The sequence below is a fragment of the Lacerta agilis genome, chromosome 6 (assembly GCF_009819535.1).
Source record: "Lacerta agilis isolate rLacAgi1 chromosome 6, rLacAgi1.pri, whole genome shotgun sequence".
Classification (NCBI taxonomy): domain Eukaryota; kingdom Metazoa; phylum Chordata; class Lepidosauria; order Squamata; family Lacertidae; genus Lacerta; species Lacerta agilis.
The window spans coordinates 26011867-26036121 of NC_046317.1; the positions used below are offsets into that span (position 1 = coordinate 26011867).

General features: G+C 45.5%; 1 protein-coding gene across 2 annotated transcripts in view; it reads right to left on the minus strand.

Annotated features, from left to right (window-relative positions):
- The window catches only part of LOC117048182 (calcium-activated chloride channel regulator 1-like), a 36823-nt gene extending 15962 nt beyond the window's left edge, over window positions 1-20861 (minus strand). The window contains exons 1-7 of one of the 2 annotated variants that reach the window (XM_033151665.1): window positions 20799-20861; window positions 10902-11079; window positions 8841-8981; window positions 8260-8410; window positions 6280-6391; window positions 4539-4707; window positions 3664-3885 (exon numbers count right to left, since the gene is read on the minus strand). In XM_033151665.1, coding sequence (XP_033007556.1) covers window positions 3664-3885; window positions 4539-4707; window positions 6280-6391; window positions 8260-8410; window positions 8841-8981; window positions 10902-11054 — 948 coding nt within the window. In that variant the 5' untranslated portion in view covers window positions 11055-11079; window positions 20799-20861. Of the gene's footprint in view, window positions 1-3663; window positions 3886-4538; window positions 4708-6279; window positions 6392-8259; window positions 8411-8840; window positions 8982-10901; window positions 11080-11258; window positions 11345-20798 lie in introns of those variants that run through there. The other variant, XM_033151663.1, reaches the window with a different exon arrangement.
- Window positions 20862-24255: the final 3394 nt, after the last annotated feature.

Sequence of the window (24255 nt, forward strand, 5' to 3'; positions counted from 1 at the left end):
CTCAGAAACACCATTCTCTTGAGGAGAATAAGGAGCAGTTTTTCTATGCTTGATACCTTTGGCACGAAAGAAATCCTGCAGCTTAGATGCAGTAAATTCTGTGCCTCGGTCTGTCTGAAACGCTTTCACGCGGGTTCCAAACTCCACCTCTACTGCTTTCACCCATTCTATAATCTCCTTCGCTGTTTGCCCCTTGTCTTTGAGCGTGAAAATCCATCCTGCTCGACTAAAATCATCAGTGAGACAAAGAACATAACGAGAATTACCCATGCTTGGCACCCCCATCGGACCACAGAGATCCGCATGCACAAGCTCGAAAGCTTGCTTGGTCACCCTATCAGATGATGGGTAGCTGCAAGAATGCACTTTGGCTCTTTTACAAGCTCTACAGTCTAGAAACTTGGAGCACTCCTTCATTTTACAACCATCAGTGCACTCTACCTGCTTGCGCACGTATTTCCAATTCACGTGCGAGAATCTGCGATGCCATAAATGCAAACACTGATCATGCGTGGGTAAGTTGGCATACTGAGCTTGAGTCTCCTCAGAGATGCCATTACTTGTTTCAGCACCCTGCGCCCTCTCTGTGGCGCTGTTGTCAGTTTCCAGCATATACACCCCATCATGGCCTTTCACCTGGACCAATTGTTTCCCATCTTTGGAGATGGTGCATACCTGGTTGCCAAAACTGACCAGATAACCTGCATTGTCTAAAGCTGAAACAGAAAGTAAACCAAATTTCATACCATCTAAAACATACACATCAATATCATCATTAAGACAAGGCATGAACATAACACCAGTTTTGGTAACAGGTCTTGTGGTTGAATCAGCCAGAGTGACTGCAGTTGCATCTTGGATCGGCCTGCAGTTCCGCAACTGGCTGCTAGGTGGCGCTAGATGTCTCCCCGCACCACTGTCTATTAACCAACGCAGCTTGGGGGTAGCAACTGTCTTTCCAACCAAGGCATATGCAGCTGCTTTGCAGTGGGCTCCAGCCCCTCCTCTGCTTGCTCTGGAAGGTCCTCTTCTCCCACGACGTGGTCTTCCTTTCATCTCCCGGTTGCCATGGAAACCATCTTTGAAGTCAGCCTGATCGCAGTCTGCCTGAAGATGTTTATCAGAATTGCACAGATAACAGCGCTTAGCTGCAAAAGCTTTAACAGAGCTCTCAGCGTTTTCTCCACTCCTGGGCTTAGGCAAAAAGCAACCCCCCTTAACAGCTTTCCCTTTCTCTCTCTGCCTCCGGTCCTGTTCGTCCTGCAGCCTCCCAGTAACATAGTCCAGATTCAACTGGCTTGCAGGCATGGACTCCAGCGTTAGGGAAAGAGTCTCATAACTGGGGTCTAGTGAGCTCAAAAGGATATAGACCTTTTGTTCCTCTGAGAAAGGAACATTCAGCTGTCTCAACTTGTTGAAGAGTGCCAGCATTTTGGCCACATGTTGACGCACACAGCCTCCTTCTTGCAAACGTAACTCAAACAGCTGTCTAGTTGTATGAAGTTTGGCACCAGCTGACGTTCTTTGAAACACACGCTTAAGACACTCCCAAATTTGGTGGGCATTAGTGGCAGCGTCTATGTGCACCATCAGCTCTTCCTCTATGCCCATGACTATGTGAGCAGTAGCCCTCTGGTCTTTCTTAAGTGCTGCAGCAGCTTCAGCAGCAGGGGCTTGAACTGGTGGGCTCTGAGTACAAGTCCAAAGGTCTTTAGCAATCAGAAAAATCTCCATTTTCTTGGCCCAATCTTGCCAATTTCTCCCATCCAACCTTGGAAAGGGTGGCACGAAACTCTCATGGGACTGCGCCATCTCCCCCCTGGGGCTTGAGGTAACTCACGTGGCTGCAAACTCAGCACTCGCCTCTCAGCTCCCAGCTCCGGAAAACGGCTTCTCTTCACCAGCGAGGTTTCCCTGCTTTGTGCCTCAAAAGCATGGCACAAAACAGTCCTCCAGCTGGGCTATCGGCTGCCGGCCCCGCAGACATGCAGACCTCCCGTCCTGGCAATCAATCTCCTCAGGACGCCTCGCCATCAAAGCGTAGCTTCTTGGCAATAAAGCAATTAAGCCATTAAGCCATAACCTGTTTTGAATAGTGTTGATATTGGGTCATAAAAGCTTTGACCCAAGTAGTGCTGCTGGCCGGCACTGCAATCAATCACCTTTACGATCGTCTCTGACATCAATGGCGCCCAGGCACACTTCTGCTTCGCCCTGAGCGTTTTCCAGTTGCAGAGTTAAGCACAGCGTCGCGATGGCTTTTTAGGTCTGCTTCTCCGTGGCGTCGTGAAATAACTTGACAGACGCCAGTGCTACTAAACTAAACTAGACTTTATTTAGTAGCACACACACACAAGTCCTCCAGACTTGAGCTGCATGCTTGCAGCAAACTAACAAACAGCAGTAACACAAAGCAATAAGGCAGAATGAAGCAGAGAAGGGGAAAGTGAAACCAAACCTCCCCTTTTCTAGACAAAGGAAAAGTGCCCGTATTACAGTGGGCAAGGCTACACTCCCAGGATCAGAACGCCTCTTGCATCATTAACTCTAAGATGCCCAGAAAACCTGACAAAGGCCCTCTGCCTGGTTCCTTGCAATGTGGCTTCTCACAGTGAGGGAACCACCAGAAGGCCCTCGGTGCTGGACCTCAGTGTCTGGGTAGATTGATGGGGGTGGAGACGCTCCTTCAGATATACTGGACCAAGGCCATTTAGGGCTTTAAAGGTCAGCACCAACACTTTGAGTTGTGCTCGGAAATATACTGGGAGCCAATGTAGGTCTTTCAAGACCGGTGTTATGTGGTCTCGGCGGCCGCTCCCAGTCACCAGTCTAGCTGCCACATTCTGGATTAGTTGTAGTTTCTGGGTCACCTTCAAAGGTAGCCCCACATAGAGTGCATTGCAGTAATCCAAGCGAGAGATAACCAGAGCATGCACCACTCTGGTGAGACAGTCTGCGGGCAGGTAGGGTCTCAGCTTGCATACCTGATGGAGCTGATAAACAGCTGCCCTGGACACAGAATTAACCTGTGCCTCCATGGACAGCTGCGAGTCCAAAATGACTCTCAGGCTGCGCACCTAGTCCTTCAGGGGCACAGTTACCCATTCAGGACCAGGGAGTCTTCCACACCTGTCTGCCTCCAATCCTCCAAAAATAGTACTTCTGTCTTCTCAGTATTCAACCTCAATTTGTTAGCCACCATCCATCCTCCAACCACCCCCAGACACTCACACAGGACCTTCACTGCCCTTCACTGGTTCTGATTTGAAAGAGAGGTAGAGCTGGGTATCATCTGCATACTGATGAACACCCAGCCCAAACCCCCTGGTGATCGCTCCCAGCGGCTGCATGTAGATGTTGAAAAGCATGGGGGAGAGGACGGAACCCTGAGGCACCCCACAAGTGAGAGCCCAGGGGTCTGAACACTCATCCCCCCACTTTCTGTGGATTTGTTACTGCAGCTCGATAAATATCCAAAGAAACTTATCTGATCAGGTAGACCAAGTGTGAGGGTGCCACCACCGAGAAGGCCCAGTAACCTCACTTCTTGCAGTGAACTGCCAGAAGGCCCTTGGAGCTAGACCTCAGTGTCCATTTGTTTTCGCTATGGACATGAATACCATAATTTCTGAACTTTCTCAAAAGTCTGGAAAGCAGACTTACCGCATCCATGCTGCCAGAAACATCAAGCACTAGACACAAAACTCTCTCCTGTTTTTTCAGCAAGGAGACAGTGGGATCAGGTGGGGGAACTGTTAATGGAGTTGAACTGGCAAAGTCGGGAGAGGCCATAATTACTTCCCAGCTGCTCCTGTAGTTGCACATTTTATTCTGCAAATTCGTTGCTTTAATATTATGGTTGCTTTTGTTACAGAACTGAGTAACCTAAATAAAAGATAGGAAGGACAGGTCAAGATCACAGACTCATTAGCAATTCCTACCGGTACTTCATGGCAGCTGTTCTTTGCGAGGAGGTGCTGCAAAGATGGACATTCATCGGCACACAGACAAAAAAAAGGCTACAGGGTGTTCAGCGGATTTTTAGTTTTAGACTTCTGTTGCCCCTAACCTTACAAAAATGCAATGAAAAGTGTTTCCAAAGATCTCTTACTTATTGATCTCCCAGGGCTCTAACAGACATTCACTTCCCATGTCGCAAGTTAATGTCCACACATCACTACAAGGGGGAATCTCAGTCATGTGGCTGAAATAGCAACGGCACAACACAAGAGGGAGATATAAGATAACACAATAAATCCCTGATGTATGCAGGAGTAGAAGAAATCCTGGGCAAACCTCAAAAGTTTAAAAAGTCAAAAGGGGGTGTGTGTGGATAGAAAGAGGTTGTCTGTGTGTGCCTCATTCTGCTGTGAAATGTTTTTTTCTGAGCTCCTGCAGGTGGAGGAAGAATGCAGTCCATTCCCCCCTTAAAACACGGAGGTTGAGGTTTCCTACCTCCTTAGCAAAAAATAAAAATTGTGTTTTTGAAGGCAGACACCAGAGAAGAACAAATCCTGACTGAGATTTGTCGTACTTACTGAAGGGAGACTTTGCAAATACATTATAGAAGCTGCAGTATCTTGGCGCTTGTTTGGGAAAAATATGCACCCATGTTCATACAGCTGAGTTTGGGGGTCAATTTTGCAACGTCTGTATTGATTGCTCCCAAGTGGGAATATGTATCGACCGGTGAAATCCGTCGAGCACCTAATCAATATAATAGAAACAAATAAGGGTCAGTCAGTTTAAAAGTTGAGAAATACGCAATTACGTGCTGGCATGGTTGCATGCTGTGTTGTTGCTGTCCATGCCACAATTGCTAAAATGCCCACCAGCACTCCCAGAAGATTGGACTGTAGAATTCTAAGTAATGTGGATATAATACAGTTTGAATAAGAGCTTATCCACTTTTGAGTGGCGTGGCACGAGTGGAAGTGTTGACGAGCCCTCAGTCATATAGGTTGCTTCCAGACAAGCATTTTATGTCACAGATATATGGGCATGCACACAGGGATTTCTGTACCATTTTAAGGCAGTTTTCTTCCTGTGGCGATAATGTGAACCTCTGGACCAGTAACATTTTTATTTTTATTTTTTTAAAGTGATCTCATTTACACAGAATAGTCATTTAGGGGGAAATATCTCTCCCCCCCCCCTAAATGACTATTGTGTGCAGATTACCATCAGTCATTCACTCCTGCCTTGCTGCTATGGGATAAAAATTAAAATAACAATAGAAATATCAACAATGATGGTGGTGGTGGTTGTGCAGCAGCAGCAACAACTGGATTTGGCTGGGGAGATGATTAAGACTGACTAAGGCCTCCATATGTCTGGAATTCCCCAGACATAGCCAGGATTCGTCCTTCGGAAATGGTGTCCGGGAGAAATTTTCGGAATGCGGCTAAAATGTCCAGAAAAACCCAGGCGTATAGCAAGCTCATATCAGAAGTGTTGATTTTTTGGTGATTTCCCTCAAACTCCCCTCCCCCCCCAAAAAAAGAAAAATGCTCAACAACCTTTGTGTCCCGATTTTCACTTTTTGAAATATGGCAATCCTAAGACTGACCTATTGCAAACAGTTGCAACCAGACTGTCTAGGGGTGTTGATTAGGTTGGCCCTAATTCTGTGCTAACTGCTGTGGCCTGAAGGACTCCCCGGTATTAACAATGGGAAGAAGGCTTAATGGAGTCACAAGGGTTCTCTCAACACCCTACCATGGATCCATGAGTGCTTGCAAGACTGCAGCTGATAAAGAGTTGGGCAAGAAAAAGTAGGTACTGGGCAACATGACAGTGACCCACGGAGATAGGCATGTGGCACATCTAGAACAGGTGTACATTCCGGGGAGCAAAACCTGATTCCTCATCTTGCCCGATATGCTGAAAAACGTGCCAATGCTGGACAGTACAAAGAACAAAAACCAGGGCTCTGGGGCTGGAAAGGGGCAAAGGTGCTATCCTGAAAGCCAGAGGAAGGGGGCATGACATGGGGCGTGGCAACATTTTCCAGAAGCGGCGGTAACTTCGGACGCAGCCTTTTCTCAATGAATTGAAAACTCTTGTTGTGGAATGTGGTGGTGGTGGGCTTTTGTGTTATTCAATAAACGTGTTTCTTACAAAATGGGGGGCGGGGAGAGAGAGAGAGAAAGGTACTCATTGGGGGTGTTATCCGCCAAGACATTGCACCATTTTCCCCTAATGAAAAGTCTCTTCTGTATATCATCAAATTACAGGTTAATCCAGTCTAGGCAACAACTGGACGGTATGGGATGGTACCTTGTGGCTTCAGGCAAGTTGTCTCCCCCAGTAGCATAGAAAGGTGCATCCACGTTATATTCATCAAAGACACCCCATCGGAGATGAGCCCACTCATGGACAAAGACCCTGCCTGTGGAAGACCAACAACAAAGCTCATTGTGACACACTTTTTTGGGGGGGGGGGGGGTTGGAATATATAATGTACAACACACACACACACCAGCAAGTAAATAACTATGAAAGGGATAGGCGACTTTTTGATCTGATTCAAAAGTTCCTCCTTCCCTCCCGTCAACGTCTATAAGGCTTCAGTTCAGTCAAGGTGCAAGCCAGCAGTAGTGTTGTGGTTAAGAGCAGTGGACTCATAATCTGGTGAACCAGGTTCGCTTCCCCACTCCTCCACATGCAGCTGCTGGGTGACCTTGGGCTAGTCACACTTCTCTGAAGTCTCTCAGCCTCACTCACCTCACAGAGTGTTTGTTGTGTGGGAGGAAGGGAAAGGAGATTTTTAGCCACTTTGAGACTCCTTAAGGGGGAGTGAAAGGCGGGATATCAGGTCCAAACTCTTCTTCTTCTTCTTCTTCTTCTTCTTCTTCTTCTTCTTCTTCTTCTTCTTCTTCTTCCAACATCTTGTAGAGCAGCCTCATGACCTGGTTATGGACTCTCACCTTGAATTTCAGACTCAAACCATTGACTTGGCGAAGTGACTTAACCTCTTGATGGAATATTGCTGGGCAGGGCCGTCTTAAGCACATCTCGCACCATGGTGCAAAAATCCCTCCGGCGCCCCCCTTCTCAGTATTTAGAACTTGGGGCCACCTCATAGCCCCGCCCCCGGGAGCCACCACCCACAGAAGCCACCGCGGATGTGGTGGCCGCAGCGTGGCTGGCCAGACCACCAGAACCCCGCGCTCGTTTGCGAGGCTCCAGGGCGCCTCCTCCTCCTCCGCTGCCTGACAGTCCGCTGCCGGTTACCGTGTGGGGGCTCGAAGTGGAATTTTCATCCAAAAGGAGCAGCATAAGCAGCAGCAGGGGCAGCAGCACTATAAGAGCGAACGGATGTTGTGGCGGCGAGGAACACCGAGGGGGAAATTAAGAGAAGGGAAGGCTTGCAATTCCTTATTGCCTCCCCCGCCCCCACCTTCTCCGAGGCTGACAGCCAGGGGGTTTCTCGGCTGCCCCCTAGACCCGAGCCAAGGTTGCTGATGGGAAAGGCACGGGAGTGATGGGGCTGAGGAGAAGGCAAAGTTAGGAATTTGCATGTGCCTCTTACAAGATTTCGGAACTGTCCCATTCCCAGCAGCGCACCTGGAAGCAGTGCCGCCAACGCGCCGGGCCTCGCACTCGCCCACCTGCAGAGGGGAGGCGGCCGAGGAGGGTAGGAAGGACAAGGGAGAGGGAGAGGGAGAGGAGGTGGTGGCAGCGGAGCCATAGGTCTTAGTGGCTCGTTGCGCCCCGCCAACCATCTGGCAGAGTGCAGAGAAAGAGGAGACCGTCAGCAAAGCCGCACAGCTCCCCCACTCACTGGGGCGCCCCCTAGAGGCCAGCGCCCTGGCGCAATGAGCCACTTTGCCCTATGGGAAAGACGCCTCTGTTGCTGGGCTTCACCTGTGAGCCTTGATCTCTCACAGCACAGGATATTATTGGCTATGGTCGTTTGAAAGCCAATTTATTATTGGCTTCAGGTTGAGGGGATGAGGTGGGAATGGCAGTCCCAGTGCATAGTCTGAAGGTACGATGGAATGGGAGCGTGTTCAACTAGCTTCAAGAAGGGAGATGATGTGAAGGGAATATGTTCTGATGAATCTGACGTGGAAATATTGCTGATCTGTTACAGACAAATTAGGAGGCTTTTGAGTGATTAAGCAACTACATTTAAGGAGTTAATAGAATTCCCGAGAAAGCATTATCTTTTGAAACCTTGACTCACATTTTAATTAATAATAATAATAATAATAATAATAATAATAATAATAATAATAATAAAACAGGTACTACCTCGAGGACCATAAGCATTAAGCAAATTGTCGTTGGTCAAGAAGTTAGGAGTTAAATGAATGTATTGCCCAGGTTCCCCACATCCGCCATACTGCAAGGTGTAGGGATCGTCTCCATATTTGGGGAAAGAATTTGCCACTATGACATCGGCCTGAAATAAAACAGAGCGTGGCTAAATGATCACAGAGAAAAGAAACAACCAATACCATTGATATTAATCTTATACGGTGATTTTGGTTCTGAACAGAAATACAGTACAGTGGTACCTCTGGTTATGAACTTAATTCGTTCCGGAGGTCCGTTCTTAACCTGAAACCGTTCTTAGCCTTGACCATTATCACATCTGTAAGAACAATATATTTTATACAGCCCAATTCCCCTAGACTTACCTTATCATAGGTTTGTGTAGTTACTCTCTGATATCCATGTTCAATCAAAAGTAAACCCCGTTGTATTCAAAAGTGATGGCATAGTCTTATTCTGTATTTATTTTTCCCTCCGATCTTTCCATTTGCCCCCAATATTTTTTTTAAATAAAAAAAATACTACATTTGCAATTTAAAGTGTTCCCCTAGACTTACCTTATCATAGGTTTCTGTAGTTACTCTCTGATACTCAGCTTTCTCTTTCCATGTTGAAGGAATGACAATTTTTACAGCCTTGAAGTAAAATCTTTGTTGTGTAGCACCGAAGAGGTATGTTGATGCCTCTTTGATCATGTCCTAACAAGGAAAGGAAAGGAAAGACCTCTGTGTGTCAGTGACTAGTATCTGCATTTGGTTTTACAGAATGTGCCCTTTGGTCTTTTCTGCCATCTTTCTTTCCCTAAATCCCTTTCTCCAAGAAGCTAGCTAGTAGATGCAATGCACATGCCTGCATCAGGCACATTTTTTGTGTGGATACCCCTGTGTCATTAACTGCAGCTTGACATATAGGGATTTTAGCATGCAAAACTACACCTGGGACTCAGCTACACAGCTGCAAATAAAACATGTTAAGTGTGTTTCAAGTGCAATATACAATGTGACACTAGATGGTGAAGGTGAGCCTTATGGAAAATTCAATGTATTTTTTTAAAAAACAACAACAATGTTGATTTCTGTGTTTTTTCAAAAGCATTTTCAGAATGGTTTTTATATGTGCACCCTGGTATGAGGAAAAAGTGCTGTGGAAAGTTGTGCCTGACAAGCCTCTGGGTGAATTACCTCCTGTTAAATACATTTTTGTTTTGTTTTTTCAAAGTGGTAGCCATTTTGTCAAGTGATGGTGGAGGGAAGGGCTGTTCTTGGTAGTGGCATCCCACTTATGGAATGATCTCCAGAAATTTAGTGCCTCACAGAGCTCTGATTAGTTTAAATCTATAATCCAGGCATAGGCAAACTCCGGCCCTCCAGATGTTTCAGACTACAATTCCCATCATCCCTGACCACTGGTCCTGTTAGTTAGGGATGATGGGAAACATCTGGAGGGCCGGAGTTTGCCTATGCCTGCTAATCCTAGATAATTTGAAGGATTTCCAACTGCTCAATCAATTTGCCATGTGGTTTTTAAACCTTTTGGCAAAAACCAAAGCTTTTGCCTTTTCAAAATTACTTTTGGGTTTTTTCTTGCGCTACCAATCGATTAAAAGATTTCAAAAGTCTTCTCGTGGGGTTTGAGGCAATAAAATAGTATAATCAGCACACATAAGTTCAGGCAATGATCATTTCATGTGGAGGTTCTGTTCCCAGCCTCTGAGTGTGTCAGCAGAGTTACTTTTGGAAAAATATATAAGCAACTTATTGATTGATTGATTGATTGATTGATGGGGTGTCTTACATCTGCAGAGTCACACCATACATTTAAAACCCACAACTTGACCCCAAAGAATTCTGCAAATTGTAGCTACCGGTAGTTAAAAGTGCTAGGAATAAGTAGCTCTGCAACTGGGAAAGGTATAGTTGAGGAAATTAACTTTAAAAGTGTGTTGGTTGTGCTTTAAATGTACGGTGTCAAAACTTGCTCAACATCCACATCCAAGTACATAGCAGTGTTCTGGCACACAAACAAACCCACACAGAGCAAGGCACGTGGTCCTTCAGGAAGTCCGTTGCTGTTTCGCAATCTATCTCTCCCATTCCCTCTATTTTCAGCATTCAGGGTGTGAGCACCAATGCATTTATAGAGCAGGGGTGCCAATTTGAATAAAATATGGGGGGGCAGATAAGTCCTGCCCCACACAATCAGTCACAAGATGCAGCACACAAACATCATTTCAATGGCCATGCATGTCAACTTCGGGGTGGTGGTGGTGTACCTGGCCCCCTCAAATATTTTACTGGGGGAATTGATGAGACCTCATCCCCTAGGAGTTGGCTCCTATGTTACAGAGCCAAAATGGTAGCACCAGTTCACAAGAGGGAAGGATCAGAAGGTTTGGAGTCACTGCAAGTTTTGCAGATTTTTAAAATATATTTTTTTAATGCGCCAGTGGGGGAAGACTGCCCATTTTCTTGCAGATGCCATAAAATGCCCGAGACTTGTTGCAGGGGAAACCTGCACTCGTAAAATGCACAGTGCATTTCCGCAGCCTATCACAGCGCGACAGTCGCTGAGGGGTAAGATGCCAATCGAACACGTTCATAACTATTTAGCTGTCTTACCTTTATGCGGTCAACAATTCTGTCGTCTTCAGGTATCCTAGGATTGATGGCAATGACAAGGTCTTCAAACCCTCCGTTGCTGAGTTTTACCATGGTACCTGCCACCGCATGCAGTACTTGCAAGGCCAGCAGAAGCCGGCAATTCATCATCATCTCTGCTTGCGCCTCTTAGTCCGGCCTCACGGAGAGAAATGTAGAAGGGTTATTTAGGCAAGTGCTTTGAAAGAGAGAGGCAGAAAAGCCCCCTTTTGACAGGACAAAGAGTGCTGCAAATCAACCCAACCCCACGTTCCCTTGTGCTATTCATCACAAATACCGTTAAGTTCTTATTTAATAAGATAAGGCATGGCTACTCACTTTAGAGGCTCAGAACACGAGGCTGTTGGCTAACACACAACTGCACAGGGAAATGAAAGTAACCGCAACACAAGCAAATGGGTGGAGTGCTCCAACGGGCAACGGGAAACTGGTGTTTAACTCTGTCATTGCCATCTCCTTAGAATAAGATCTGTTATTTGTTTATTGGTGTAAAGCTCCAGAATGTATTTTGTATAGTTAAGCTTTCACCTCTATCTGCTGCACGTTGTATTTTATTTTATTGCTATGGCTAGTGGCTGATGCAAATAAAGATTATTCTGATTCTACCGTTGCCATCTCTGAGCAGGGAGAAACTCCAGGGGCCCCAAGTGCTGTTCCAGGTTTGGTTTCCTTAGACTGTAGGTAGTGGAGAATGTGGTGTCTTTAGGACATATTAGTTTTATTTACATATGGATACAACCTGAGCGTAGGATGTAGGGGCTCACAGTATTAACACCCCAACAGATCTGTCTTCCCTTTTGGTTTTCAGGGGAGCCCTAAACTCCAGCACAGCGCAAAATGTGCACTTGTGTCTCTAGCTTCCAGCCTGCTTCCAGCTCAGCCACCCACAACTCTGGCTAGTCTCCTTCCTAGCAGCTAGGTCAGGGCCGTCTCATCCATAGGGGCTGGTGGCGCGGTGCACCAGGGCGCCGGGGCCCCCAGGGGTGCCCCCGTGAGCCCGCCGGCATACCGGGCTCCCCCTCCCCAACCCACCCCCGCTTTGCGCGCCCTTCCAGCACTCCAGCTGGGGCTCTGGGAGGCGAGGGTGGCCGGCTTGCAGCCCGCCTGCTCGCCCGCCGGTGTGGGAGCGCCCGTCCGCCCGCCCCTCATCCCCTGCCCGCTGGCGCGTGAGAGCCCGCTCCAACGCCATTCCCCTCATCCCCCGCTCGCCCACCCCCCCTCCCAAGGGGCGGCCAGCGCGGGAGGGAGGCGGGCGGAGAGGCGGCAGGCCGGGGGCGCCGAGGGATCGCTGCGCCACGGCGGCCGATCCCTGTAAGACGGCCCTGAGCTAGGTCAGGGGTCAGCAAACTTTTTCAGGAGGGGGCCGGTCCACTGTCCCTCAGACCTTGTGGTGGGCCAGACCCACCCTCTCCTGAAAGCACCCCCCTTCCCAAAAGTACTCCTCCTCCCAAAAGGAACCCCCTCTCCCAAAAGGACCCGCCACTCACGCCACCACTGCGTCGTCTTCGGCAGCAATGTCATTGTCATCTGCCTCGGCCAGGGATCCGCAGGGCGCAGAGCCTATGCCACTGGCCTGGGCAGTGGAGGCAGCCTCCCCGCCACCACCGCTTCCTCCCGCTCGACTCTTGGTCATACACGGCTGCCTCAGCGGGAAGGAAGGGGTATCACCCAGAGGCGTCTGTGGCTTTGGATTGGTTGCAGGAGTTGGTAAGAAGCCTTACCAGCATCGCAGAAGTCAGTCCCCGCACAGCGAGGCCTCCATGCCGTGCCGGTTTAGCGTGGGGACTAGCTGAGTGAGCAGCAGGGTCCGCAAGGTTCGTGGGCAAGATTAACGAGCCCAGTGGGCCGCATCCTGCCCCCAGGCCTTAGTTTGCTGACCCCAGAGCTAGGTAAAGGGGTGGAAAAGGCCCACCCATTTGTTCTTCTTTGGCTATGCTAATTGTGGTGCTTAACTAGCTAGCCGAAGTCCTTGCGGGCTCTGATACATTCTATCCCCACAGATACAGGATTCTCTCCAAAATGGAAAGGAATTAAGGGCATCAACCAGATTGACCCCTCCCCAACTCATAACATTACATAGCTTCAGTCATATGCTCAAGGCACACTTCTGTGCTGGGCCCGGGGGGTAATCCGAGAAACGAGGTCCAGGTCCGGTCCAGAATCCAATGGTTCAGCGAGGAGTCAGTCTGACAGAGCCAAGGCAGAACACAGGGCAGGAAACCAGGCAAGGACAGGTCCAGGATCTCAGGCAGGATCTGGCAAACAGAAATGTTGCTCCCACAACCTTTTATCTTTGTCGGGGCAACGGCTGGTCCCGATCCCCCTGCAACTCACCTCCCTGTTTCACCCAAAGGCAAGCACTCCAGCGAGTACTCAGGTTTCTCCTTCTCTCAGACCTGAGTCTCTGCAGCTCAGGCGGTGGGTTACTGGACCCAGGGGCCACCTCAGCCTCCCCTGACCAAACCAGTAGTGGAACAGCTGTAAGTGATGGCCCAGCTGAAGGCAACGAGGTATTCCCTGCATCTGGAGCCAGGACAGGCTCAGGCCCCTGACTCGGCCCAGCTGGTGTTTGTAGCAGGGGAATCCGTGCAGACTGGGACTCTTCAGGATTAGCCCCCGGACTTGGTTCAGATGATGTCTGAGGCAGAGGATCCGGTGCAGACTGAGACTCCTCTGGTTCTGAGTCCGAGTCCCAGGCCATCACACCTTCGCTGTGTATGATTTGCATAATTTTCTTAAGTAAATGTCAATTAAATAAAAACTTTGAGGTTCTCTTTTTTCTTAGCAAAATCACCGATTACATCTTCATACTTCATTATACACAGATTACATCTTCAAATTTCATTTTTTTTGCAAAAGCACGTTCTCAGTTGAGAATACTGCAGGTGAATACAGTTGTTTCCATCTCATGGTTGGCTTAAGAGAGTTCTTTATATGTTTCAGTTTTGAAAAAGAGATCTCCCCTTCACAACTTGCTCCAAAAATAGCAAAATGCATTCTAAAAGCAATGTTGACGCTTGGAAAACTTGTCCGTTATTTGTGCAATGATAATTCTAGCCATAGATTCCCTTTCTTGTGCATACATGAGAACAACAGAAATCCACCTGTGAGCTAGCCACAAGGAAACTAAACCTGTCTGAATATGCCACTGGCATATTGAAACCTGTCATATGCCACTCGCTGTCTGGTAGGATAGACTGCAGAATTTGTCACTGGCCCTCAAAGCTGAGTCAGCATTACCAATGTCATCATCATAAGCAAAAGCAGGTGATTTGCATAGTAGAGTCCCCTTGCAGGAACATAGGGAGATGCCTTATACCAAGTCAGATCATCTAGCTCACTATTTCTACTCTGACTGACAGCAGTGTTCGAAGGTTTCAGACAGGGAAATTTCCAATGCAACCTGGAGATTGAACCCGAGGCCTTTCACATACAGGGAATATGCTTTGCCACAAAGCACAAACAAAAATTACTCATTCATACTTTGCTGCTGAGCTACGGACCCTTCTCATTGTTGGATGGTGGGAGTTCGCTTGCCATTATTTTGTTAACTCTTTTGTTTGCAGTGTCATGAGATGGACTCAGTTGCCAGCTTGCCAGAACCACTGCCCGCAACAGCTGCTTAGATTTCCAAAGGGACATTTGGACCAGGAAAATAGTGGGATAAGGTATTGTGATTCCTGCATTGGGGGTGAGTGGGAGGTGGAACCTGAATTGAGATTTTGATGGGGGGGGCAGGGGGAGAAGCCAGAGGCAGAACACGGGGAAGAGAAATACGAGTGGAGTATACTATGCTGAAGAAGTTGGGGGGAGTTAGGTGTCCTTTTAAGGGAGACACCTAGGCTATGCAAGGTTGCTTCCCTCCAGTGCAATTGATATTGCCTTTTTACATTGCTGCACTCACCAGAGAGGAGGCAGGGGTGTCTTTACCCAATGCACATTACACGATCTGTTTCCCTGTGCTGCAAACCCCTCATCTCTCAAAACGTCAATAACGCTGTCATCTCTGCATGTGCAGCTGTTTCCTGAAGTGTCCACACCTCAGCTGAACTGTGGCTTACATTTACAAATCATATGCAAGCCGGTTGAAAGGAAACAACAGTATTTCTCAAGAAACTACAGAACACATGTGGATTGTGGGTCACATCAAGTGTGCTTGGCTTCAAACACCAGTGGCGGGAGTGCATGGGAGCCGAATGATAATGCGCACACACAGCCCTAAATAGAAATACAGTATGGAGGGAGGGAGGCTATAGCATGTAACAGAGTGCTCCTGAGATCTACTATGCTGCTGCATTAATAGATCTTTCTGTAGATATCAAATCTGCAGGGGTCTGTTGGAGAAATTTAAAAGGGGTTCCTAGACTGGAGGTGTCCCTCCCAGAAACCCCAAAGAAAAGGATGCAGACTCCAAGTGAAAAGACAGGCCCTTACTGAAATACAAATGTTCATAGGGACACCCTCAAAAATAAGGAGGAGGCTGTAAAGAACCACACCCCAAGCTATTTTTTTAATACTTTTCCAGATTACATGCATGATTTCTTTTCACCAATCAAAGGACCACAGCAATCTTAATAGCTGAAACCCAGTGCCATCATCCTGAACCAATCAAAATCATTTGGCTCTTCACATCAGCTTTCATCATAATACCATTTGATAACATATAACCACTTTTCTTTTTTTTATAAATCATTTTTATTAAATTTTCCAAATTAACAATCAAATCAAAACCACATTAAATATTCCAAATTATACATATGCAGATCAAATAATCCAAATATTCTGCCAAATTATAATTTATTTATTTTAGGGACTTCCCGTGCTTCACGTTTTGGAGGGTTCTCATCTCAATTTTTCTGCATCTTATATCATTTCCAATAGTTCCTTTATTTCTCTGTTGTTATCCTTCATTCTTTCACAGCCTCTGAAATGTCCCCACAGGCGAGTTAAAGCAAATGATATATTTCTGTGTGGATTTTATGTCCATATGATTCTTTTTCATAAATTCGCAGTATCTCTTCACACGCTGGTCTTCCTGTTGCATCAGTCCAAGAATCCTTTTCTTTTGTTGGCAGCCGCCATCTTGCATAGTTCCGATAACATCAAATCTAAGCGTCTGCTCCGTAATTTCCCCGAACCAATTACACCAAACATCAACATATAACCACTTTTCAGTGCCTTTCCTTATTAAGACTTTGACTAATTTTCCTATTCGTTAAAGGTCTCCCAACATTTTCTTTCACCTGTCGACAAAACAATTCAAGATCAATCACAACTGCCATGCCTAGCCGAGTCTCTTTTCATGCATACAATGGTCACCATAGATTCCAACAGTTTATTCTTCCTCAGTGTCCTAGAACAGACATTTGCTACATACAGGACTAGTTCCATACTGTAAAAGGTAGGGAGGCAGTTTAGCTAGGTTGTAGGCTCAAAAGAAGATGGAATCATCAACATGATACAGTTTAATGAAATTGTTATGTTCTCCACCAGCTCAATAAATTGGCTTGCTTTCATGGCTGGTGTTTGGGCATGTGCTGTAATCAACTGAAGATTTCTCACCTCGTGAAGCAAACCCACACACCACGAAAAACCAAATTTTTTCAATAACTCACTGCCACCCTCATCTTATATTCATATGCAGACAGATATGTCCGCAAAGTATCTTATTGTTCTCTAGCAGCTAGGTTATTCACACAGGGTTGCCATACTATATCCAGAATGCTGCAGTCGGCAGTAGTGTCTGGGCAGAAATCTGGTAAATGTCCGGGAAAATCTGGACATATGACAGCCGGCAAAACTAAAAAAAATATATCAACAACTTTTCTGTCCGGATTTTCACTGTTTGAAATATGGCAACATTAATATAGATCTGTGATTACGGTACCTATACAATGAACAGGCATTGCATCCCAGAAACACCTGCATTCTTCCCTCAAGGAAGGACCAGAATAAATGTTAAAATGGTCCTGTCTCCTCCAGGCTGTGCATTTCAGCGTCTAAGGCAACTCACACCTTTTCACTATTTGCTTAAAACAAATATTTAAACTGTGTTTGTTTGTTTGTTTGTTTGTTTGTTAAGAAATAAATTTTAATAAGATAGAATTAGTAAGAACTTTTATTTTATTAAAGTTTATTTCAAACAAACAGTTTAAATGAGTAAGAACTTGGAACAAATTATTAGATTCTTGGATGTTAGAAGTCACAGTGAATATTTGTGCAGACAATGAGGGATTATAGAATTAAAGCAGATTGAAGTCTAGATTTTTCTAGCATAGCACTTTGCACATGACAAATCTCCTAAGATATCATTTTCATGGTGGAAATGAAAGATTATATGGGGATGAGCAAATAAACTATAACTTCCACAACCCAAAATGATAAGAGTTTGCATTTTCTGTTTCATTTCTTTCCTCTGTCTGCCACTTTTATGTCCATTCTGTCTCTCAACATATACCCCTTAGCCATCTTGTCGTTTAAGATGGCACTAAGCACACCAGAAATTTTCTCTGGAGAGACAGTGATTTCCTTATGAAAGCTTCCTTCAAAGGCTTATTCTCCATTGGCTCTGCACCATCCTGTGCCATGCCAAGTTTAGGCATTTGTGCTACTTAATTTTTACCGCTGCCAGAAATCCACTCAGAATGTTTTCAAAACCTCCTAGCAGGTGTGCGATGAATGCTAACACTAGGGACAGGACAAACGCTTCACTAAGATGCTTGATCTATTAAAGAGCTGCTATGCGCATAAGGGAATACTGTTATTTACATCAGGGTCTTAAAGAAGAAGAAGAGGAGGAGTTTGGATTTGATATCCTGCTTTATCACTACTCGAAGGAGTCTCAAAGCGGCTAACATTCTCCTTTCCCTTCCTCCCCCACAACAAACACTCTGTGAGGTGAGTGGGGCTGAGAGACTTCAGAGTAGTGTGACTAGCCCAAGGTCACCCAGCAGCTGCATGTGAAAGAGCGGAGACGCAAACCAGGTTCCCCAGATTACGAGTCTACCGCTCTTAACCACTACACCACACTGGCTCTCAAAGGTACTAGTTGAGAGGTTCTGAAGACTCAAGAGACACTGTTGCTGACACCAGCTTCTAAGTGTCCTTAAATCTCTACCCCCAGCCAAATACTCCCACAAACCAGTCCCATCACTGGGGACAATCTGCCTCGAATCCCCAAAGCTCATCCAGTTGTACTTCTGGCTGCTTGGACAGTTTGACCAACTTTCAAAGACCTACTTGTGCAACCTTCTTCTGGTAAGTCCATCACACCCTGGGCTCCCTCTCAGGCTAACTTAGCCACCAGCTTTTGGTCTTCACCAGGCAGGTATAAACTAAATATTGTGTTTTAATGTTCAGACCTCAGCTATTTTAATCAACTTGGGTCATTTCCCCTCAAGCCTCCCTTATCAGCTTCCTTCTTTCCAGTTCTTCCATGGACAAATTTTGATCATTTCCATAAACAGGGCTCCTTTGGAAGGAAGGGCAGGATATAAATTCAATAAATAAAATAATAATGCTGACGGTTATCTCCCAGCTGACTGGGACTGCTAGACAATCAAGAGTCTGCTGTCTCCCAGACGAATCAGCATGAATGTTTCTGATGCCGAATGTTTCTAATACATTCTCAAAGTAATCGCCTCTCTCTCCCCTCAGAACCTAGCAGTACTAGGTTCACAACACCACAACAGTCTTGCAGCATCATAGCAGAACAAGGCCTCAAACTTTGACATTTACAGAGGTTACAGAGTGTGTGTGGTTTTTTCCCCCCATTCCAAATATAAAGTCGTGCATTTTTCTACATGGTAGAATGGGTGTAATCTGAAAAAGCAGGCCTTTGGAATGACATAGAGGAAACTGCTTTTCGAGCTAGCATAAGAAAGATTAGACTTTGTTTCCTTCTTTGGAAACCTAAAATTACATCATTATTTTGGAGCGGTGGTGTCTAAATCCACAGGTTCCGCCTTCTCCTTCTACATTCAGGCCTCCTGGACCTACAGCAGTGGCAGCCCTACATTAGGTGATGTGAAGCCTGTCTACTTCAGGTGGTGGATGTGACCCCTGACCCCCTCCACGGCCCCGCTATAGAGCAGCTGACAGCCCTGCTGCAGCTTGACCCACACCACCAACACAGCCACACAGCCATCACCACTGTCCATTGCCACTGCCCTCTTGCCACGGCTGCTGCATCATGGCAGCAGCATGAGCGCAGCCCTGGGTACAGCTGTGGTGATGGGGCTGGCAGCAGCACAGGTGATATAGAAGGGGCATAGCAGGAGCATGGTGGGGGCCCAGATCTGCAGGGGGTGGGCGTTGTTGGGGGGACAGGGGCGGTCCATTTTGCATACAGCAGCAAAACATCTCAGGCTGGCCCAGACCTACAGTTCTGCCTATACAAACTTTCAAAAGGTTGGTTTAACAGGACTCAGAAAAGGTTTGAGACATCAGCTACATGCCCATGGCACAATATGAATCAACATCTTCAGCATCTTGAGACATATCCTCTTTTCGTTTTGCAATCAGTAAGAAGATAATTCAAAGGCAAAACGGAAAACACCTACGTAATCTTAAAAAAAATATAAGGAGAGCAAAAAGAATGCAGAAGGGGGGAAGATAGCAGCAGTTTTGAAATATGAGGCTTCAGTGCTTGTGAAGGCAGGGGAAATGGGTGGGGTGATTAAAAAAAGGAACAGGAAGCTGGTTTTTGGCAACGCCTAGAAACAGTTTCTCAGAAAGTTTTTTTAAAAAAAATATGTAACCAGCTACTTGACAAAGGGTACCCAAAGAGTAAGCTTGAGTAAGGCTTTGTATCAGGAGCTGATCTTTTAAGAAAACAAATCGGTTGAACTGTCGCTTAATTTTTAATCATGGGACTAGCATCTTACTGAGCAGCATAAAGAAATATTAGCATTTAAAACGGCACATATCTAGTTGTCAGGATAAGCCAATGAACTAGAAACAGGAAGGGCATGCTGGTGAGAAGTGTGTTTAGAGAACATTCACAGGCACATTCCAATGCCTTACCAAGTTCCACCTAAAAGACACCATCCCTGTGCTGCAGGTACACCTGTAAAGAATAGGGGAAATATGCAGGAATCCCCACAAAGCAAAACCATTTTGTACCAGCATGCCACTTATCTGCACAAAGAAACAAAATAAACTGAGCACCCAACTGCAGAAGAATTCAGCTGTGTTGACTCAACAGTGTTTCCGGCTGCAATTCAGGAAAATTGCTTAACAACAATAACCAAAATGCCAATGTCATGCAACAGAGAAGTAAGGATGCAAAACATTTTGTATGGGTATGCCATGTAACTGCACAAGGAAGCAGGGTGCAAACATCTGCAGAATGCACAAGAAGAAGAATACAGCTGTGGCAACTCAATATTGTTTCCAGCTACTATTCAGGAAGAAGGGAAAGGATGAAGCCTAGTTGACCATCCTGATACGGCCAAAGAACATACTGAAAACATTTTAAATTGACACACAAGTAACTGGTGAATTGCCTTCCCACTAATAAACGTCTAGCCCACTGTGTTGCACAGATATCACCTGAAGCAGAGAATTTGATAGGCTGTAGAGGACATTTGTTAGCCAACCAGATTACCGATTATTATTTTTATTTTATTATACAATCACCACCACCACCCTTTCATTAAATCCAAGAGAAGGCAGACACAAGATGCCTTTTTTATGCTTTTTGCGCTCTTATATTTACCAACGCAACTCTTCTGTGCAGTGCATCACTCCCTAGTCTAATAATCTAACACTCTAAAGCAATAGCAGATATGTTATTCCAACACAGCATGAGCCTTACTAAACAACTTGGTCAGGACAGCTAACAGGTAAGATTCTTACTATGCCCAGAGTTGTGCGATACTGTGGTCCGATGAAGTGTCATCCCCCATTCGAGAGTGTGTGTCATAGACTAACATTAGGCTTTCTGAGGATTTTCCTTGTGATTCCTTGCCACTGTGACCACGTGGGCCTCATTTTATCTGTGCGCTGCAGCATGTTACTCGTGATCAGCCGATGTCTTTCTGCTATCACCATGCCCCACTCATTTCTTGAACATTGCGTTATCACTTACCTCCAGATACATAGCTTGCTGCGGTACAAATTAACCTGCACTATTTCAGCCATTGCTGCACCTCTCCCTATGTCAACTTTCCTCGTTTAAGGTGTGTTTCTGTCATGCATTACAGCTTTTTCTATTGCTGTTATTTTTTCATCAATGCATCGAGTTATTTAGAGGCCCCTTCATAGGGCATAATTGTGGGGTTCCTTCTTTTAAGGTTTCCCCCATTGCACAGGGCCAAACATCCACTTGGCAAAGTAGGGAAAACCTCTGATAAACACACAAAGAGAGATACCGACATTCAGACTTTTCAGTGATGTGAAACCTGTATTAGGATTAAATGTTTTCAAATCCTTAAAATGATTTTTTTTAAAAAAAAATCCTAATGACAGTGGGATTGATAAAGCAGATTCCTCACAGGTTACAAAAAGATTTCCAGGTATTATTGGAAGGAACCAGTTATCTACCAGACTACCTTTGAATTGGGCTATTTGAAGATGCCAGGGCAGTGATTCATGCACCACACAGACTAACCCACTAACAATGAATAGATGAAGGAACTGTTGTTGTTGTTTAGTCGTTTAGTTGTGTCTGACTCTTCGTGACCCCATGGACCAGAGCACGCCAGGCACTCCTGTCAAATCCAATCAAGGGTTGCTGTAAAACATACCATAATACAGTGGTACCTTGGTTCTCAAACTTAATCCGTTTTGGAAGTCTGTTCCAAAACCAAAGCGTTCCAAAACCCATAGAAAGTAATGCAAAATTTATTAATCCGTCCAGACATCAAAAAACAACCCCCTAAAACAGCAATTTAACATGGATTTTACTATTTAACGAGACCATTGATCCATAAAATGAAGCAATAATCAATGTACTATGCTATAAAATAATAAATAAGACAGTATTGTAGATGATTAATATTAAAATTAAGTTTTTTTCTTACCTGCACTGAGGATAGCCAATGTTCAGATGGCTTTTATCCATTTTAGCAGTCACACAATCAATCAATCAATCAATCAATCAATCAGTAACTGAACTGGGTTCCACACAGTCACAAAAACAAATTGACCAAAAAAGCCTCAAAAACAAAAACACAAAATAAATAGCAAAAACAAAAGCACCAAACTTAATCCATTCTGGAAGTCCGTTTGACTTCCAAACGTTCGAAAACCAAGGCGCAGCTTCTGATTGGTGCAGACATCCAGGAAACAATAGCCGACAACCATATCGGACATTCGGCTTCTGAAAAACATTCGAAAACCGGAACAACTCCGGGTTTTCGGGGTTTGAGTACCAAGGTGTTTGAGAACCAAGGTACCACTGCAATCAGGAAATACACAGACATCCCCACAGTCTTGAATAAAGCCACCATAGCTTGCCCAAACAGGATGACACAACTCACCAATTATCAGCCTCCAGGATGCTTAGTGTTCTAGATGCCCAGCCAGGAAGCTGTTATAAAAATCAGTCTTTTTCTGTAAACTGTTTTGAGGTTTTATTACAATCAAGCTGGGTATAAGCTTTGTTAAATGAAAATAAAATAAAAGTTTGGACAAAGGCAGCAGCAAGCTCATCACATTCAACACCACACCTTTTGGAGGAAGATAGCTGTGGTTGGGCAGGTGCAAGCGTTGTGGGATGAAATGGATTATCCTGTGCATGTTCAGACCTTTTAACCTCACCCCAAATAAATTCAGACAAGACTCAAATTTTGGTTTGGTTTTTGGCAGAATTTAGGCCACAACTTTATTGATTACAGCAAGTGATTGGTTGCATAGGCTCTGGTTCCACTAGCTCCCTGCTCCGCAGGTAGCGCTGACCCAGGGTTCCAGCATAGGTCAGCCAAGAGTGAACACCTGGATAGTGGAAAGCTGGGGACTTGCTCTATCTGCCACCCAAATGTCCCCCTGGACTCAGGCACGGGCACAATCCACTCTCAGGGGTTGACCAAACCATCGAGTCCCTGGATTCCTTTAACGGAATACCCTTCACATAGGAATGGCGAGAGCGTTCTCCCATCCCTATCACCTGAACCACAGCCTATCCACAACCTTACAAGTTGTGACGATTTGCTACATGGCAGGTGAAACCCAAACAGCCAAGCAGCCAAGTGGGGAAAATTCCTGCCGTGCCCCTGTCCCAACGACAGACAACAGACGACGGCATAGCAAGGTCAAGCGCACAAGCCCTAAAAGTAGAGAGAGGTGGGCGGGTGTTCCAATGCATGCACCGAAAGAGGAATCTCTGGGTCACGTGCATGGGTATTTATAGGTCCCTCAATCCGTTTAGCTTGCGTCCCATTGGCCCAATTGAACCCTGCATTGAGGGACCTACTGATTGGGTGTTGTGGCTGTCAATCATACCCACCCACAACACAGGGTTTGGTTGCCAGGTCTCACCGCAACATGTGCCCTCTTTAAGGGAGGACCCGATTTCCAATCTGGGTTCAGGCCTGGCCATGGGACAGAGTTAGCCTTGGTCTCAGTCTTTGCACAGAGCAGGACAGGGGAAGTGGGAGCTTGCTACTGCTTCTTCATCTCTCTTCAGCTTTTCATACCATTGACCATGGTATCCTTCTGGACTTGCTCTGTAGAATGAGAACTGGGGCACTTAGGTTTTATTACAACCAGTGTCCACAAATGTGAGATAAACAGTGTTTTCTGTCTCCCACTTGGGTTTATTTTTAATTGAACTGTCTAAATACACGATTCAGGAAGTTTTCTAAGCTCGTAACAGTTAAAACCTAGAGGTATATACCGGTATGTTGGAACAGTGTAAATGTTGCAGTATCCCAGAAATTTATGGCAAATCATTATAGAAAAATTGAATGAAAATTATATATATTTATAGAAAGTCCTTTGGTTTGCAAGCATGGATTCAAGGTGAATAATGGATATCAGAAGGTGATCTAAACAAATTTGAATGTCCAGATGGTTTTCATGGCTATTTTACATTTGAACAAATAAATTAACAATATTAAATTGACAGGCAGTATGAACAATTAGGAACTATGCTCAATTATCATTAGGATTGGTTTCCTAATTGTGGGGGGTGGGGAGAGAAATAATGACATAAATATATGACATAGGTTTTAAGGTCATAGGTAAATGGAACGAGAAGGTGGATGTTTTGATTAAAGTTAAGAAAACGGGAAGTACTTTTTATATGCTTGGGTGGCTGGTACATTTGAGGTTCTACAGTTTTAAAAACAGTATGCAAAACTACGTCTGCCTT